Below are 19,325 nucleotides of genomic sequence, written 5' to 3' on the forward strand. Positions count from 1 at the left end.
TTTCTACGAAGGACACCTGCAACTGGAATTGCTAAGTCAGCAAGTATGGCCTCCAAAAAGATTTCATGAATGTACTTGCCCACCACCCATGGGTACACATCTACTTGTGTCCTTGCCAACCTGGGTATTACCAATCTTTTTTTTTTTAACCTAGTTTAAGCCCATGGAGCCCAAAATGCTATCTCATTGATGTCTTAATTCTTGTTTTCTTGCTTACCGTGAGGCTGAGAATTTTTTCATGTGTTTTCAACCATTCATATTTCTTTGGTAGATTTCCTGTTCCTTGTCCTTTGCCATCTCTTCTACTGGACTGTTTGCCTTACTCTTTTAGTGTGTAGATGCTCTTGTTATGAAATGAATTGATCCTTTCTCTATTGCACGTGTTTCAGATATTTTATTTTCTCCTAGTCTCTTGCAAACTTCATTTGCATCATTTGCTTATACAGAGTTTTCATTTTGAGAGTCGAATTGGTTAGACTTTTTCTTTCATAGCTTTTGTGACTTGTGTCTTGCTTTGGAAAGCCTTTTCCACTTCAAGATTGCACATACATCTTCCAATACTTATATTTAGTTCCTTTGTAGGTATTTTATGTTTGGCTTTTAAATTTATCAAGAATTGATTTTTGTGTATGTGTGAGGTAGGTGTCTTACTTATTTTGTTTACAAATGAGGGTCCCAATGCCACTTAATGAAAAGTTTATCCTGCTACCACTGCTGTCCCATCTTTCTAAGGTGACAGGTGCTCCAGGCCCTGAGGCTGACTTTGGGGGCTGTAGTCTGTGCTGTTGGTGATGATGGGCTGCCATGATGTCTCACAGGGCAAAGGCTGCACTTACAGGGGCAGAATCCAGAGGAGGGAGAGGCCTGGCTTGCTTTGTTCTGTCCTGTCAGCTCCCACCTGGGCTGCCATGCTGAATCTGGGCCTCTGACTCAGAATCCCTGATGTAAGTGTTCCCAGAGGGCTGGCCCAGGTAGGAAACAACCTCAAGAAGGACTGGGGTGTTTGGCCTAGAGAGAAGGCTCTGGGGCCACGGCTGCCATCTGCACATCTCTGGAGGCTTTCAAGGTCTGGAATGCAGTACTGGGGTCCCGAGTGCAGAGCGGGGACCACTGGTGGGAAGCAGAGAAGACCAACTTTACTCCAGAAAGCAGAATTTCCCGACAAGCTTCTTGGGGCAGCAGAGAGTTTCCCATCCCCAAAGGTATTCAAGAAGACACTGAACATGGTCCTTATTTGGGGAGCTCCAGCTTGGGTCAGAGTTGCACTCAATGGCCCAAAAAGGCTAGGATGACCTGATTTTGGCTCATCCACATCCTAGGAATACTTGAACTTTACAGAGAGCTCATTGATGTGAGACTTTTGCCCCAAAGCAATACTTGTAATGGTGGTATCCCAGGCACTGGGCCCACTCACGGCAGGAAAGACTTCCCCGTTCCCTTTAGTCTCATGCATAGGTGATTGCCACTCCCACCTGGATAGCCTGTCTGACTCAGGGCCAGAAATGGGAGAATTAAGGAATTCAAAGGCCTCTCCCTCAGCAGCCTCATGCTAAGCTCTGCCTGTGCCAGGCTCTTCCCGACACTGTGGGAACAGCAAGGATGTAGGCTCTTGGGAGAGCGTTATTACAGAGCGTGGGCGTAGAATGTCGGGTGACACTGGTACGCTCTTGAGTGTCAGGGGCTCTTAGGGTCACGTGTCCAATGTCACCCTTTGTTCACTGCACAACAGAGACACTGAGGCCCACGGGGGGGCCACGTGGGGAGCCGGCTGTGACCCTCGGCTGCCGCCCGAGCTGAGGGCGTGGTCCTGCAGAGACGTGGGTGTGATGTGGTCCTGTGAGACGGGTCCGGGACGGGTGAGCCTCACTCCTCTTTGCTCCCCTTAGAATCGCCATGACATGCTCTTAGTGGAGCCGCTCAACCGCCTCCTGCAGGACAAGTGGGACAGATTCGTCAAGCGCATCTTCTACTTCAACTTCTTCATCTACTGTCTGTATATGATCATCTTCACCACGGCCGCCTACTACAGGCCTGTGGAAGGCCGGGTGCGCCTGGGGCTCGGGCCTCTGCGGGGGGCGAGGGGAGGGGGCGGGCGTTCCTATAAGACCCCGAGACCACGGGCCCAGGCCAGACCCTGGAGACATGGAAGAGTCACCTGGAGATCTTACGTCCCTGTGCTCCGTCCTCCCTCTCCTGGTCGTCTCACCTCCCTCTCCTGTTCTCAGCCCCTCCTTTAGCCTCCGGGTTCTGAGAGGCCGAGCCTGTGGTCGCTGAGGTCCCTGATCGCAGGGGGGCAGTACTAGGTTAGAAAGGATGCAGGAACTGGGGCTCCAGAAGCACCTCTCCGCTCGTCTGGGTGTCTTCAGGGTCCCAGGTGGCGTCATCCCTGAGCACATTGCCAGCCCTCTCACCTGCCTGCTTTTGTTCACTCACTTGCACATTATTCATTCCCTGGACATATACTTCGAGGGCTTCCTCTAAGCCAGGCCCTGGGTTATGCATCAGATTAACTGAAGACCAGACTTTTTCCGCTACGCTACCGGGAGCCATAGACTCCCTCAAGTTTCTGAACTGAGAACTTTCCATTCAGTATCCAAGCACTTAACTTGCTGCCTTTATCTCCAGGTTGCCTTGCTTGTAAATTTGGTTGAAAAACTCAACTTCCTAGTTAGGTGCAACCCAATTTCTATACAACTATTAAGGCCATCTAATGACTTTATTTTAAGAGAAACGAAATGTCTGCTCATGAGACAAGCTAGTGAACTAGTGCTTATGAAACATGGGTGATGGGCTGGAAGGAAACCCACTCCGGAAAACTGTGGCTGAAACACAAGGACGACACACACACGTGTGTGTGTGTGACGGTGACGTCTCTCCCTCCACCATCCGTGGGGAACCTTGACAGTTCTGGGAGACCAGGCGTTCGCCACAGGCTGTGGGAACAGCAGGAAGCACATGTCATTGGATCTGTAAGGGTGCCTCCACCTAGTGCCACCACCGTCCTCCCAGCCAAGCAGAGCTCCAGGTTAGGACATCATCCAGGAGAGAGCACAGTACAGTAAGGACACTCCTCTCAGCAGCTGGAAGCTGCCACTTTGGAAATCAGGTCCCACAGAGGGGCCTCCTTGCAGGTGTCCCCATAATTATGCATTGTCTTTATTTGTGTCTCTCTCTCCTGATGGAGGCTGAGCCTTTCCAGAAGGGGCTGGGTCTTAATCGCAGGGCTCTGTACCAGGTAAATGTTTGTGGAATGAATGAATGAGTGAATGGAATCACTAACTTCTGTGCCCTTTGCAGCCTCCCTTTAAGCTGAAACACACCGTTGGGGGCTATTTCCGAGTCACTGGAGAGATTCTTTCTGTAGCAGGGGGAGTCTACTTTTTTTTCCGAGGGGTAAGCATTCCTTCCAATTCCGTGAGTTTCCACTATCACCAAAACAAAAAGTCAAGAGACTCACTCAGCGCTCACCCACTTTTTAATTCATCAGCCACGTAATGGCCCTGATAGAGGAGCTTAAAGACGCACAGGTGAAGATGAGATCCCTCAGGCATTCACAGCTGTGGGAGGGTGCAGGTTTGCCCAGTGGGTCCCTGCAGACCCAGGGCAGTCATGCTTGAAGACAGGCAGTCAGGACTCTCCACTGAATGTAATATTTAATTACAGAGATAGAGTGGAAGCCTCTTAAGAGACAGGATCATGACTAGTAGTTGTTTAATTAATTGAAACAGCCCATTATAGCTCTGAATAATGAAAGAAATCTATATGTAAACTGGAACCATTTTATTTTAACTAAAACTCAAACATGCATATTCCTTGGCCATTCTTCTAATATAAGTGGAACCACTGTTGCATGTACAAAGGGACCTGAATGCAGAATTTGAGATTATTGTGATTTTTTTTCCTTTAATCTTTTTTTTTTTTTTTTTGCGGTACGCGGGCCTCTCACCGCTGCGGCCTCTCCCGCTGCGGAGCACAGGCTCCGGATGCACAGGCTCAGCGGCCATGGCTCACGGGCCCAGCCGCTCCGCGGCATGTGGGATCCTCCCGGACTGGGGCACGAACCCGCGGCAGGTGGACTCTCAACCACTGCGCCACCAGGGAAGCCGCCCCTTAATCTTTTTGATCTAAGCTACACCTCTTTTTTTTTTTTTTTCAGTAACTCACCTTTAAGGAGTCTTTCCAAATCACTGGACTCTGTCTTCACAGAAACAACTGTTTCTGTTTATTTTCACCCTCCTAGTTTATATTTTAGTAAAGTACAAAGCTGCAGTAGCAAGTGCAGTGGGCAAAAAGCATTATTGGCAAACAGGATTAACCATTGGGAGGGCAAGGCGGGTGTGGGTGTCCTGGAGGGGAGCATGCACCGTGGGCATCAGCCAGAATGTTTTCGGGGGGTGGAGAGCACTGGTTTATCCTGGGGAGTTAGTTCGGTGGAGGATGGTTAAAGAATTTTTACTGTAATTCAAACTTCTTTAAGAAAATTAGGAAGAAAAAGTACAAATTAAAAAGAAGGAAAAAAAATCACCCAATTCCATCACAAGCACAGCAATTAATAACATTTTGGTGGTTTTCCTTCCCATCTTTGCTTCTAGGTATAGCTGTAATTCCACTCTATTTTAAAAAAATCTTCCTGACCGAGTACATAACATTACCCCATTAGCCTGACCCATCCTGTTTCACTGTCTTCATTATCTTTGCTTTGATGCACTCCCATGGTCCATCGTGGCTCCATTTAGGAAGCATTCTGGGCGCTCACCATTTAACCTTTCCTGGGATCTTACTCTGTTTACCTGCAGATTCAATATTTCCTGCAGAGACGGCCATCACTGAAGACCTTATTTGTGGACAGCTACAGTGAGATGCTTTTGTAAGTGATACTGACTCTTATGCCTCTGTAGCAGATAGCATCTTTTGGGCATGAGACCTGGGGTTACAGCAATCAGCTCATTCTCACTCATTCTCTCACATCCGCTGGGCCTGGCACATAGTAGGGCTTCATAAACATGTTGAATGAATGATGGAAGGCACCCAATAAACGTTTGTCGGGTGAGGAATACTGAGGGTCCACTCTGTGCCAGGTATGTTCCAGGTGCTAGGGAATTTCTTTTAAATCTGGCACATCTGAAAATATTTCTACTATACCTTCACGTTTGATTGATAGCGAGGTTGGTTATAAAATTCTTCTAAAACTGTGAAGATATTTCTCCATTTTTTCTTTGCTTTCAATATGAAAGGCGACAAGTCCAAAGCCATTCTGATTCTGAATCCTCTTTTAAGACCTCTTTTGGTTTTTCTCTTCCTAAACCTATAGTATCTTCTGTTTATTCCTAGTGTTTGGAAACTTGATGTTTCTTGATGCAGATTTGTTTTTATCCAATATTCTGGGTACTTAGTGGGCTCTTTCAATCTCTAAATTTATGTCCTTTATTTTTTTGTATATTTTCTTGAATTATTTCTTGATCTCTCTTCTGGAACTCCTGTGATTTGTATATTGAACCTCCTGACTTCGTCCTGAACTAGTTCTTACATTTTTTCACTTGTGTTCTCTTTATTTTTGGCTCTTCTTTCTGGGAGGTTCAAATCAATTTTAATTTCCGTTCTTTCTAGTGAGTTTATTATTTTTGATATCATGTTTTTAATTCCTAAGTGCTCTTTTAAAAAAATTCTATTTGTTCCCCCCCCCTTTTTTTTTTTATAAGTTTATTTATTTATTTATTTTTGGCTGCGTTGGGTCTTTGTTGCTGCACATGGGCTCTCTCTAGTTGTAGCGAGCCGGGGTTTCTCTTTGTTGCAGTGCGTGGGCTTCTCATTGCGGTTGCTTCTCTTGTTGTGGAGCGCAGGCTCTAGGCGTGCAGGCTTCAACAGTTGTGACTCACAGGCTCCAGAGCGCAGACTCAGTAGTTGTGGTGCACGGGCCTAGTTGCTCTGCGGCATGTGGGATCCTCCTGGACCAGGGCTTGAACCTGTGTCCCCTGCACTGGCAGGTGGATTCTTAACCACTGTGCCACCAGGGAGGCTCCTATTTGTTCCCTTTTATTACACTTTATTCTTGTTTCATGGATGCAATATCTTCTTTTGTCTCTCTACGACTATTAAGATAGTTTTTGGTAATTACTTTCTTTTTGCATAGCTTTTGTTTGCTCCAAGTTGTTGATTCCCATTTGCTTGTTTAGTTCTCTCTTTCATGTAGAGGCCGTTCTCAGAATATTTGGAAATCTTTGATGTCTGCTCATGATTAAGAGTGGAGGACTGAAAAGCTGGTTGGAAGCTCTTAATGTGTGAATGGGGCTTATCATTTTTTTTTTTTTTTTTTTGCGGTACGCGGGCCTCTCACTGTTGTGGCCTCTCCTGTTGCGGAGCACAGGCTCCAGATGCGCAGGCTCAGCGGCCATGGCTCACGGGCCCAGCCGCTCCGCGGCATGTGGGATCTTCCCGGACCGGGGCACGAACCCGTGTCCCCTGCATCGGCAGGCGGACTGTCAACCACTGCGCCACCAGGGAAGCCCGGTGCTTATCAATTTTTAGCTGCATTATAGTCTGGTCTAGATAAACAATTTGTTGGAGAATGTCCAAAGTCAATCTGTTGGATCTTTTCAATCTCCTATCCGGAGGGAAGAAGTCTAGCTGCCAGCTTCCTGAGAGCTGAGTGGAGAAGAGGGCTTTACGTAATGTCTTGTATAGAAATCAGACAATCTCCTGTTTTGGGTAAAATACCAATGCTTTCTTGGGTGTCTGATGAAACCGGGTCCAAAGACCCTCTGCTTTATCTTCTTCAGAGACAACACCTCCACTCTTACTCACGTCAGGTCTCTTCACCTCCCCTCGAAAGCCTTTTGAGTTTCCTTGATGAAACGAGTTGGTTCTCAGGTCTCCACACTATGGATTTGGCTTTCTTGGGTCTGCTAGGTCAGTTTCCATTTGTTCACTACGTCCCAGCTTCCAGAATTCTTAGGTGGGGACTCCATTTGCTTATGTCAGCTGGCGTCAGTTCTTATTTTGGCCAAGGGTCTGCAGATGCCGAGGAATAGTTTTTCTTTGCAGCAGAACTCCAATTGACGGGCCAGTTTAAGGACACTAGTTTTCAGGACACTCACATCAGCACAGCGGTGACTTTTTGCTGGGTTCTCACACACAAATGGGAGGTTGGGTGGTCAGTGCAGGCTTCTGTGTTAATGCAGCTGTTGAGCGGGCACTTCCGGGAGGAGGCCATGATGAACAAGGAGACCTGGGACGAATAAGTAAAGAAGGGACCACTGAGCAGACCCTGTCATAGGATCGTCATAGGATAATGATCATAGGATCATCCAGACGTCCTCCAGCCTGTCCAAGGCTCCGAATAGGGCAGCCCTCACCAGACTAAAGAGTGAAAGGACATCTTCCCTGGCTCCTCACCTGAGTTTGAGGGTGTGACCAGCAGACTCTACCTGTGGTTCTTTAAGAGAGCACAGCCTAGACCTCCTCAGAGGCCTAGGCCTCCCAGGTTCTCTGTTGTCTGTGAGGTTATTGTTCCCAGGGACTGGGCAGCGAGGCTATTGGACCCTGTTTCTCAGCCTTTTTTCATTATTGCCTTTTTAGAAAGTTTTTTTCCTAATTGCCCCTCCCATGAAATCTCCTACTGCAAATGTACTATATATGCGTTTATGTAACTGTATTTGTATCTGTGTTTTGTGTGTAAAAAGGATAAGATTTTGCACATGCAACACCCCCTCCCCCTGCCCCCCGAACCGATTTTTGCCTCTTGGGAGCGATACTCCTCCCACTGAGACTCATGGGCTGAAGGAGGGAGGACAGCCATCCCCAGCTCACCCGTGGCCTGGGGCTGTGCCTCTGAGGAGAGGTCCAGGCATCTGGGGTCTTGTCTGTGAGGGTGCAGGCCCCCCGGTGCCCATGGACAGGGCTTGCTGTCCCTCCCCCGTCAGCTTCGTGCAGTCGCTGTTCATGCTGGGGACCGTCGTGCTATACTTCTGTCACTGCAAGGAGTACGTGGCCTCCATGGTTTTCTCCCTGGCCATGGGCTGGACCAACATGCTCTACTACACCCGCGGCTTCCAGCAGATGGGCATCTATGCTGTCATGATTGAGAAGGTGGGTGCCGGTGCCGGAGCGGTTCTCTGCAGAGCCCGTTTACCTCCTGAGTGTGTGGGACCCGGTCTGGGGAGTTGTTGTCTGGGGAGGTGCTGCTTTAAGACCCAGTTTTGCAGAGAATTCCCCAACAATGAGGCAATCTGGCCTTGACCCAGGTGTGGGGGGCTCCCCTGAAACTTGACCTGCCACATGCCAGGCCCCCCTCTCCCACCAGAAAAAGGCCCATGGGCGGGGGGCGGGGGGAGCTGTGGTGACTCCCTCATGACACCTGAGCTGAAAACCACCAAACCAAACCTACCTGTCTGTCCTCTGATTCCACTTGGGCTCAAGATGAGCCCCCAGGCCGATACAGTCCTGGCCCTTCCCTTGGCCCCTCCCGGGCCTTGATTTGCCTCTGACAAGCCTGCTCTCTCCCGCAGATGATCCTGAGAGACCTGTGTCGCTTCATGTTTGTTTATCTCGTTTTCCTATTTGGGTTTTCCACAGGTAACGGGCTTGGTCAGGGCTGGTGGGGGGCAGGGGGTCCCGCTGACCTCAGCTTCCTGAGGACCCTGCCAGGCTGGGTGGGGAGAGGCCCACCGGGGTGTGTGTCTGCAGGTGACAGAGCAGATGGACAGTGAATACACTGAAATAGTAGGAGAACTTAGAAATTGATTCATAAAAGATTTTAAGTCATTTTAGAGGTATGAAGTGCTGCTTACCTATAGTATAGCTGCATTTTGGCTCAATTAAACTTTTTAAAAATTTTGATGTTATTTCAGAAAAGCCACAAGAATAGTACAAATAACTTCTCTATAGTCTTTACTCAGATTCCCCAAATTTTACCACATTTAAAAAAATCACTTTCTCTCCCAGCTACACACACACACACACACACGCGCGCGCGCACACACACACACACACACACACACACACTACACCATACTTAAAAGAACAGAGTGTTAAAAAAATAAAAAAATAAAAAAAAAAAAAAAAAAAAAAAAAAAAAAAAAAAAAAAAAGAACAGAGTGAGTTGCAGACATGATCAGTCCTTTAGCGCTAAATACTTCAGTGTGTATTTCCTAAAAACAAGAACATTCTCTTACCTAAACACAGCATAATGATCAAAATCAGGAAATCAATATCAATACAGGACTATTAGCTCATTTCCAGCCTTATTCAAATTTCACCAATTGTCCTAAAAATATCTTTTACAGAAATGAAAATCCCAGATCACGCATTACATTCACTTGTCAAGTCTGTTTGGTCTCCTTCAGTTGGGAGCAGTTCCTCAATCTTTCCTTTTCTTTTGTGATCTTAGCATTTTTATTGAGTAAAGACCAGTTTTTACAATGTCTCTCAGTTTGTGTCTGTCTGATGTTTCCTCACAATTAGATTTCGGTATACATGTTTGGTCAGAATATCAGTGAAGTAATGTGTGTCTTCCTTATATCAGGAGTCCCGTGATGTCTGTCTGTCCCATTTCTGATGATAACTTTGTGGTTCTTTTTTTAGAATTGAAGTATAATTGATTTACAATATTGTGTTAGTTTCAGGTGTATAGCAAAGTGATTCAGTTACACACATATATGTATGTTTTTTCAGGTTATTTTCCATTATAGTTTATTACAAAATATTGAATATAGTTCCCTATGCTATACAGTATATCCTCATTGCTTATCTATTTTATGTATAGCAGTTTGTCCCATACTCCTAATTTATCCCTCCCCTCTTCCCTTTCCCCTTTGATAATGGTAAGTTTTGTTTTCTATGTCTGTGAGTCTGTTTCTGTTTTGCTTATAGATTCATTAATATTATTTTTAGATTACACATATTAGTGGTACCATATACTATTTGTCTTTCTCTGTCTGACTTACTTCACTTAGTATGATATTCTCTAGGTATATCCATGTTGCTGAAAATGGCAATATTTCATTCTTTTTTATGGCTGAGTAATATTCCATTGTATATATATATATACCACATCTTCTTTATCCATTCATCTGTCAGTGGGCACTTAGGTTGCTTCCATGTCTTGGTTATTGTAAATAGTGATGCTATGAACATTGGAGTACATGTATCTTTTTGAGTTAGAACTTTTGTTTTTTCCAGATATATGCCCAGGAGTAGGATTCCTGGATCATATGGTAGCTCTATTTTTAGTTTTTTAAGGAAACTCAATACTGTTTTCCATAGTAGCTGCACCAATTTACATTCCCTCTGGTGATGTTACCTTTGGTTACCTGGTTTTGGTAGGTCTACCAGATTTATCCGCTGTCAAGTTATTATCTTTCCCTTTGTAATTGATAAGTAAATTGTGAGGTGATGCTTTGAGACTGTAAATATCCTGTTTCTCAACAAACTTTCACCCAGTGATTTTAGCATCCACTGATGGTTCCCACCTGAATCACCTGATCCTGTGATGGTTGCCAAATGATAATTTTCTAATTTATTCTTTCTACGTTTGTTAGCTGGCATTCTATTGTCTGGAAGAGCTTTCCCTGCAGTAACGTAATGGAAGGGGTTTCCATTCTCCTACATTGATTTATTTATTTACATCAGTAGGGCCTCTTTGATTCTTTTGTGTGTGTGTGGATTCTCACTTTGTTAAGTGGGTTATAACTCCTTACTATTATCATTTCTTTTCATGCTCAAATTCTCCGAGAAATAGTCATTAGGGGTCCCTTGCAGCTGGCTCCTGTGCCCTTTTGACACACCACATCCTTTTCTTAGCAACTGAGTCCTGCTTTGATCCCCATCTGAGTCCTACTGTTACATGGTTCACGTGGTATCCTGTCTGGGAGTGATGGGCAGCTTTGACTGGAAGGGATCTCATAGGGATTAGTGTGGGCTCTGGCGCTTGATCTGAGCCACAGGAGGGGATAAGGCCAAGGGGGTTATGCAGTAACCATGGGGCACAACTGCTACAGAAGCTCTCAGGCTCTGGAGTATCTCTCCCAAAGAAGAGTACAGAATGCAGCAAGAAGCCATTCTGATCTGAGCTGCTTAGCCCCCATGGTTCTGGAATGGGCTGGCTCTGGGCTGCCCTCTAAGGGGCACAGGCAGACAAAGGTGTGACTGAGAAAGTAGATGCGGACCCAGGGCTGACATGTAAGGTTAGGCAGCTTGTGTACTGCACACACGTGACTGTATCACATTGTGCATATATACTTATTTTAGCATTTTTTTCCCCTAGCAGATGATGATAAAACTTTTCTATTAATAAAACAGTATATTATGACAAACTGATAGTTTTGAAGAAGGGAGTGCTTTTAAAAACAAAAATCACACAAAGGTGTCTCACAGCCAGGCCAGAGCTCCTGCCGCAGACCCATCCTGGGGGTAGTGGGTGTGCATGTTGGGGAACCTGGGGTCTTGGCTTCCATCCAGCCACATGTTCCCCATGCCCTACAGCGGTGGTGACACTGATTGAGGATGGGAAGAATGGCTCCGTGTCGGCTGAGTTGACATCGCACAGGTGGCGAGGTCCTGGCTGCCGGCCGTCTGACAGCTCCTACAACAGCCTGTACTCCACGTGTCTGGAGCTGTTCAAGTTCACCATCGGCATGGGTGACCTGGAGTTCACGGAGAACTATGACTTCAAGGCTGTCTTTGTCATCCTGTTACTGGCCTATGTGATTCTCACGTACATCCTCCTGCTCAACATGCTCATTGCCCTCATGGGCGAGACGGTCAACAAGATCGCACAGGAGAGCAAGAACATCTGGAAGCTGCAGGTGGGTGCTTGGCGGGGTGTGTGCAGCACGAGGGGATCCCCTGCACACTTTGGGGAGGGTGCAGAGAGCCTAGCCAGGCCACGGGCTCAGGCAGCAGCCTCTCCCTCAGTTGGCTCCCCCTGGCTCCTCCCACAGGGGTCCCTGCCCAGGGTCACCAGCGGGTGTTTGCAGACTCTGTGTCTACTGTGGGCTGGGCAGTCCCTGCGGGGAGGAGATGGAGGGTTCAGCCCCACGGGGGTGCCTGTCGCAGAGGAACTCCATCTAGAGTGGGCACCAGAGACCAGACTCGGGAAGCAGCTAATATGGGATGGGCCCTGAGAGCTGCATCTTTGAGACACCTGGTCTACATCTGCCTCTCCAACTAATGATAAAAGCATCATTGTTATTAAGTAGCACTGGCTCTACACCAGGTACTGTTCTAAGTGTCTTACGTACATGCTCTCTTTAATCCTACAGTAATGCTACCAAGAGGGCACTCTCACTCTCCCCGTTTTTGGGTGAAGGCACGAGGCATAGAGAAGTTAGGTATCTGTGTCCAAGGTAGCCAGGACTCGGCACAGGCAGTCTCACCCCCGAGCCTCTGCTCTTAGCCACTATACCACGTTGCCCCTTTGTGAGCTCCTCAGGGGAGGAACTGGGGCTGGCACACTCCATCCAACTCATGGTTGCCCTGCCCAGACCCGGAAGGCACCAGCAGCGCCTGTGCAGGTCTGAGCTCCATCCATGGAATGTGCACCCGCCTGGCTGTGGGAACCAGCCTGGTGCAGAGGGTTCTGGAGGTCCGGCTCGGAGGCGCAGGGACGGGGAGAGACCCTGCAGACGCTGATCTTGGCAGGTGACACTGGCAGCCAGGGGCGGCTCCTGGATGAACCCTCTGCCCCTCTGCCCTTTGTGTCGTCCTGCAGAGAGCCATCACCATCCTGGACACGGAGAAGAGCTTCCTTAAGTGTATGAGGAAGGCCTTTCGCTCAGGCAAGCTGCTGCAGGTGGGGTACACAGCTGACGGCAAGGACGACTACAGGTGGTGTTTCAGGTAATTCCCAGGCAAGAATCAAAGCTTGGGGAACCTGGGGGCTAAGCTATGGATATTGGGACCCAACAGAATCAGCTGTGGGTACAGAGGCCTAACTCAGGGCTCACCTGTGGGCCTGGGATTCACCCAGAGCCAGCTGTGGGTACAGGGGCCATTCCAGGGCTTAGCATGGGTATGGAGGACCCACCTGGAACCAACTGTGGGAACATAAGCCTTTCTCAGGGTCTCTTGGGCCCAGTCATGAACATAAAGGACTCTCCCAAGGCAGCTGTAGGTTCAGGGGCTGCCCTAGGGGTTGACTGTGAGCATAGGGGCCCCACCATAGATCCCAGATGGTGGGATCCAGACATGAAATACTGGTAAATGAGGTGTCCAGAAGGGGTCACCTAGCGATCAGGGTCGGAACCAGGAATCCAATCTTTAAAGTTCCTGGGTCCCACAGTGTGGTCAGAGAACTCATCTTCAGGGGTGGTGTCCAAAAGGCAGGCCCCTCTGCGCCTCCTCTCGCCAGCTGTGTCTCCCCATCCTGGTCTACGGGTGTGGCCTGCGGGGCGGGGAAGCTGGCCGTGGACCACCAGCTCCCTGCTCCCTCACCTCCTCCCCTTGCAGGGTGGACGAGGTGAACTGGACCACCTGGAACACCAACGTGGGCATCATCAATGAAGACCCGGGCAACTGTGAGGGCATCAAACGCACATTGAGCTTCTCCCTGCGGTCGGGCCGAGGTGAGGGGAAGGTGGGCAGTTGAAGCCTTGGGGTCCCCCACTCCTGGAGCAGCCCCAGGTGTCAGCCACCCACATAGTCATGGGCGCTCCCGTGCTCTCTCGCACGCCTGCGCAGCCCGCTGCTCCGTGTGCCCGTGCCCGCTAGCTCTGCACGCCCCCCTGGTTGTCAGTGCCCCAGAGGAAGCCGTCAGCCCACGTCCAGCCTCTCCGTGGGTGCCCTGTCTCCTCCTGCCCAGTCCTCACACCCAGCATCTGCCTTCAGCTCCGTGAGGCTTACGGACACAAACAGGGACTCTCACCCGGCCCAACACATCCAGGCAGGCAGAGGAGGGAAGAGTGGGAGGAGAAGATGTACACCTTGAACAGAGAAGCCCCGTGGAAAATCACTACCAGAAAAAGTCCTTTCATCATTAATAGTAAACATTTTAACAGTGGACATGAAATGAAAGGTCCAATGGAAGATATTTACCTAAAAATGAGGCAAGCCTAGTCTTATATTGAAGTCTTATTTTGAGTTATAATTACAACCCTGCACTAAGTCTGTTTTTCTTTTTTTTTTAAGTTGTGGTAAAATATATATAACATGAAATTTGCCATTTCCATCATTTTTTTCAAAGCGTACAATTTGGTGGCATTAATTATATCCACAGTGTTGTGTAAGCGTCACCCTTACCTATTTCCAAAATGTTTTCATTCTTCCAAACAGAAACTCTGTACCCATTCAGCAGTTATCTCCATTTCGCCCTCCTCCCAGCCCCTCTATTCTACTTTCTGTCTCTATGAATTTCCCTATTCTAGGTACTTCGTATAAGAGGAATCGCACAATATTTGTCCTTTTGTGTCTGACTCGGTAATGCTCCATTGAATGTATATACCATATTTTATTTATCCATTCATCTGTTCCCTGACATTAGTATTGTTTCCACCTTTTAGCCTAGTGTGAATAATCCTGTGAACACTAGTGTACAAGATTCTTTTTGATTTCCAAATATCCAGTCTTCTGGGTGGTAGTAGAACTGCTGGATCATGTGGTAATTCTAGGTTTAACTTTTTTGAGGAGCTGCCAAATTGTTTTCCAAAGCAGCTGAGTCATTTTACATTCCCAGGAGCAACGTACCAGGGTTTCATTTCCTCACCTACACTTGTTATTTCCTGTTTTCGTTTTGGTTATAGCCATCCTAATAGATGTGAAGTAGTATCTCATTGATTTACATTTCCATAATGACTAATGATTTTGAACATCTTTTCATGTGCTTATTTGCCATCTATAGATATTCTTTGGAGAAATGCCTATTCAAGCCCTTTGCCCATTAAAAAAAATTTTTTTATAGGAGTCCTTTGTAACTTTCGGATATTAATTCTTTATCAGATATATGATTTGTCAATATTTTCTCCTATTCTGTGAGTTGCCCTTTGATGTACAAAACGTTTATTTTGATGAAGCCCAATTTATCTATTATTTTCCATTGTTGCCTATTCTTTTGGGGTAATATCCAATAAATCATTGTCAAATCCGATGTCAGGAAGATTGTCCCCTGTGTTGTTTTTGTTAGTTTTTTTTTTAAAGAGTTTTGTAGTTTTAGTTCCCTAACATTTTTAAGTTGCTATAAACCTTGGACTGTTTCACAGAGTTCTGACTGCATTGGTTCTAAAGTTTCTGCCTTTTTAAAAAATGTTTTTGTGGAGGCATGGGTGTTTAGAGCGGCCTACTTTGCCAATTTGCTGATGTTGCTAATTCTTTTCTTTAATTTTTAAAAACAAATTTATTTATTTTATTCATTTATTTTTGGCTGCGTTGGGTCTCGGTTGCTGTGTACAGGCTTTCTCTGGTTGCGGCGAGCGGGGCCTACTCTTCGTTGCGGCGCACAGGCTTCCCATTGTGGTGGCTTCTCTTGTTGCAGAGCACGGGCTCTAGGCACGCAGGCTCAGTAGTTGTGGCTCACAGGCTCTAGAGCACAGGCTCAATAGTTGTGACGCACGGGCTTAGTTGCTCCTCGGCATGTGGGATCTTCCCGGGCCAGGGCTCGAAACTGTGTTCCCTGCATTGGCAGGTGGATTCTTAATCACTGTGCCACCAGGGAGCCCAATGTTGCTAATTCTTAAATGAACAAATGAATCAAGTGTTGATAGTTTTTTTTTTTTTTTTTTTTTTTTGGCTCGCTCGGGGAAAGGGCATGATTTTTCAGGCAAACTTGCCTGTTAGCATGACACTGCATGTTGAATATTGCTTCATAGAGAAGCTCATTTTTTTATATTTCACAAACTTTAAAAAGTATACTTTATTGAGATGTAATTTACATACAATAAAATGCACACATTTTAAATGCACAGTTTGATAAGTTTTGACAAATGTACACACTCAGGCAACCACTACCCCACTCAAGATACAGAACATTTCCACCATCCCAGAAAGACCCTCATGCCCCTTTGTAGTCAATTCCACCCTCCCCATCCCAGGTAACTATCTAATTTCGATCAGTATAGATTAGTTTTATATCAGCTTTTGTTTACCTGAAAATGTTGATTTCATCTTCGTGTTTGAAGGATATTTTCATTGGATATAGAATTCTAGGTTAACAGGGGTTTTTTTGTTGTTGTTGTTTTTAATTTTAACACTTAAACTGTGATTCTCTGCTGTCCTCTGGCCTCCATTGTTTCTGATGAAAATTCACCCGTAATTTGCACTGCTGTTCTCCTGTCTGTAGTGTGTCTCCCCACCCTCCCCCCACCCCCGCCCCCAACCCCAGCCCCGGCTGCTTTCAAAACATTCTCTTCATCTTTGCTTTTCAGCAGTTTGACTAAGATATGCTTAGGTTTGGTTTTCTTTGGTTTTATTCTGCTTGGGGTTTGCTGAGCTTCTTGGATCTGTACATCAATATGTTTGGAAACTATATACACTTTGCTTTAGTCTCCCTATCTGCTCCTTTTACATGCATGTTAGACCATTTGATATTGTCCTGTGGGTTTCATTTGTTCATTCCTCCTCAATTTTTTTCTGTTTCTCAAATTTGATAATTTCTATTGATCTGTCTCCAAATTCATTGACACTTTCCTCAGTCATCTCTAAACTGCTATTAAGCCCGTCCAGTGAATATTACACTTCAAGCGTTAGGCTCTTGGTTATGGAATTTCTATTGGGGTCAGTTTCTACTGACTGTTTTTTTCCTGGCTGTGAGTCACATTTTTTTGTTTCTTGTATGTCTAGTAACTTTAAATTGTATACTGGGCATCGTAATAATATGTTGTAGAGACAGTTGATTGAATTTTTATCCTAGTTGGCAGTTCAGTTACTGATGAATCACCTTGAACTTGTGTAGGCTTAGTTTTAACCTTTATTGTGGGAGGCCTGTGGAAATTCCAAGGTATTTGCCAATCCCATCAAACTTGTAGGACTCAACCTCCAAACTGTTTCCACTGTGGATCTTGTCGGGGCTTGGTTAGAGGCTTTTTAGGGTGGGTCTCGAGTAGATCTTACTTTAGTGTGTGTACAGTAAGTAGGGTATTTCTGGTATTTTAGCTTGATCCTCAGAGTAGAAAAAGGGTGGTGAGGAAGTCTCTCCACTGGCGGGGCTGGATCTCCAATATCCCTCAGTACGGCTCAACTTCTGGTGTCTCTGTCCCACTTTCAACCCCATAGCATCCGCTGTCTGAGAAGCCTGTGCAAGTACAGCCCAACTGTGAGCCAAGGACTTGGGGGGACCCCACCCCAAAGACTTCTGGACCTCTACCCCTACAGCTCCCTTCTTCCTCGTCTCCTGCACCCTGTCCCACAGATTCTAGCTGCTTCGGCTGCTCAGAGGCACGGCCACTTCGGCTGCTCCCTTCTTCCTGAGCTCAGAGGCACTGCTACACTCTGCTTAGACTCCAGCTCGCTGCACTGTAGTCTGAGAACTTGTCCCTAAGCAATACGTTAGGGCGATCACAGGGCTCACCCTGTGAATCTCACTTCTCTCAGCAATTGCAGCTTCTCAGTCTGTTGTCTTATGCCTGAAGACATTTGCTGCATGTATTTTGTCCAGTTTTATGATTGTTTATAGCAGGATGGCTAGCCCAGTACTAGATACTCCATCAGAGCTGGAAGTGGAAATCTATTTTATTAAGAGGCTTACTTTTGGAAAACTACTCAAGGGCTTCATCAGTGTTCCCAAGGGCCTTCTGCAGTCCTATACTCTCCCCACAAGTTTCATTAGAAGCGCTCCCCGTGTCATGTCATAACACTTATTATCTCTTTTTCGGTTGTTAACTGGTCCAGCTTCACCACAGAGCCGTTCAAAGATGGCTTTGCAAGGGATTCGAGTAGTTTTCCAACGTTGCCCTCATTGATTTCATGAAACCACACACCTTTTTACAAGATCTGCTGTTTCACTTTGCAGTTGATTTGCACTGTGTTTGCATGACATTGTTGGCTGTTTGAGGCATCGCACGTTCACTATGCTATTAATAAAGACATTGATCCAGTGACAGGGATACACACACACTCATGTTACTTGGGGAGGGGCTAGGAGATGGTTAGAGGATCCCTGGTTTCACACCTATGCTTAAGTAGGGAGTATTTCCTGAGGATTTTGCTTTCCTATACAACCTCGTAACAGTGGAAACTCCCATAATGAATAATCAGATTATTCAGGTAACAGGGAACTCTCCCCACCCACATAGCACTAGTGATTGGGAAGGCATGAGGGAGCGCAAGAGAGAAAGGGCAGGGAGGAAAGTGGTCAGTAGCTGAGCTAGGGAGAGCACGTGAGGGGGTCTTCGTATCAGGACTGTGGGAAGCAGGCACTGGGAGCCCCATGCCTGCTTTGAGGGCCCAGGGACTGGAGCTGGGCCAAGCGGTCTCTGAGGAGGGGTATCCCCACCATCCATCCAGCCAGAAGATGGTATCTTCAGTGAGCACCTGGCCTGTCTCCCCGTGGAGGCTTCCTGCTTCTATGCCTTCCCTGAAACATCCTCCTGGTGCTTGTATCAGGCTGTGGTGAACGGGGGCAGGCCAGTGTCAGCCTGCGGGCCCAGGGGAAACCCGAGGCCTGGAGAATTCAGCTGGGAGGTCACAATGGGCCCAGCCTCCCACATTCCTGATGCCTTTGGGATGTGACCAGTGCAGGACACCAACAGAGGAGCCTGAATTGTGGCCTGAGGGCCAAAGGTGTGAATTTAGGCTGGTTTTCTAGAAAGATCAGACCCAAGATGGCCAGCCAGAGGCAAGCAGAAGGAGAGCACGTACAGCTGTTCCTCTTGGCTGTCACTTCTCTGAGGTTGCTGGGGGGAGGGAGGGGCTGGAGATCGCTCTGGGGGGTGACAGTGGGTCCTCCTCAGGGGCTTCCTTGGATTTCAGGCCACACATGAGAGCCCACTTCAAGGCCCAGTGTCACCATGGTTCCCTTGGCATTGTTCCCAATCTGCTATTCCCTGGTGGGGCCTGAACCCCAAATCCTCATTCTTTGGCTGGGGTTCATCACCCTGCAGCTGACCTGGTGTGGAGCCGCTCCCAGGGCAGCCCCAGCATTGCTCTCCCTCCCACGTGGGCAGGGAGGAAACTGAGGCTGAAAGCAGCACCGGAAAATCCTGAGGCCACAAGCAAGTCAGGGTGGGGTCGAGGAGGAGAATTTAGGAGCTGCCAGAGCAGATGAGCCTCCTCGATCAGGTGAGGAAAGAGGAAATGGCACTGATCCCTGTGTTCCGGAAGCACCGATGTGCTTGTGCCCCCTTTTATCTGGAGGGTGGTAAGGCCAGCAAACGACTGTTTGGTATCGTTTTGCTGCTTCCAAA

The 19,325-nt window shown here is 47.2% G+C and overlaps 1 protein-coding gene across 10 annotated transcripts in view; it reads left to right on the forward strand.

The window, feature by feature from the left end:
* The window catches only part of TRPV1 (transient receptor potential cation channel subfamily V member 1), a 33,300-nt gene that overhangs the window by 13,020 nt on the left and 955 nt on the right, over positions 1–19,325 (forward strand). For 6 of the 10 annotated variants that reach the window (XR_002174741.3, XM_019926882.3, XM_019926883.3 and 3 more), the window contains 8 exons: positions 1,887–2,045; positions 3,298–3,393; positions 4,797–4,867; positions 7,920–8,085; positions 8,505–8,571; positions 11,479–11,801; positions 12,707–12,834; positions 13,444–13,559. Coding sequence is in view for 8 of the 10 variants with exons in the window: in XM_019926882.3 (XP_019782441.2) it covers positions 1,887–2,045; positions 3,298–3,393; positions 4,797–4,867; positions 7,920–8,085; positions 8,505–8,571; positions 11,479–11,801; positions 12,707–12,834; positions 13,444–13,559 (1,126 nt within the window). In the remaining 2 variants the exon portion in view is untranslated. Of the gene's footprint in view, positions 1–1,886; positions 2,046–3,297; positions 3,394–4,796; positions 4,868–7,919; positions 8,086–8,504; positions 8,572–11,478; positions 11,802–12,479; positions 12,835–13,443; positions 13,560–13,821; positions 19,324–19,325 lie in introns of those variants that run through there. The other 4 variants (XM_073797618.1, XR_012328588.1, XM_073797617.1 and 1 more) reach the window with 4 other exon arrangements.

This window comes from Tursiops truncatus, chromosome 20 (assembly GCF_011762595.2).
Source record: "Tursiops truncatus isolate mTurTru1 chromosome 20, mTurTru1.mat.Y, whole genome shotgun sequence".
In the NCBI taxonomy this organism is placed as follows: domain Eukaryota; kingdom Metazoa; phylum Chordata; class Mammalia; order Artiodactyla; family Delphinidae; genus Tursiops; species Tursiops truncatus.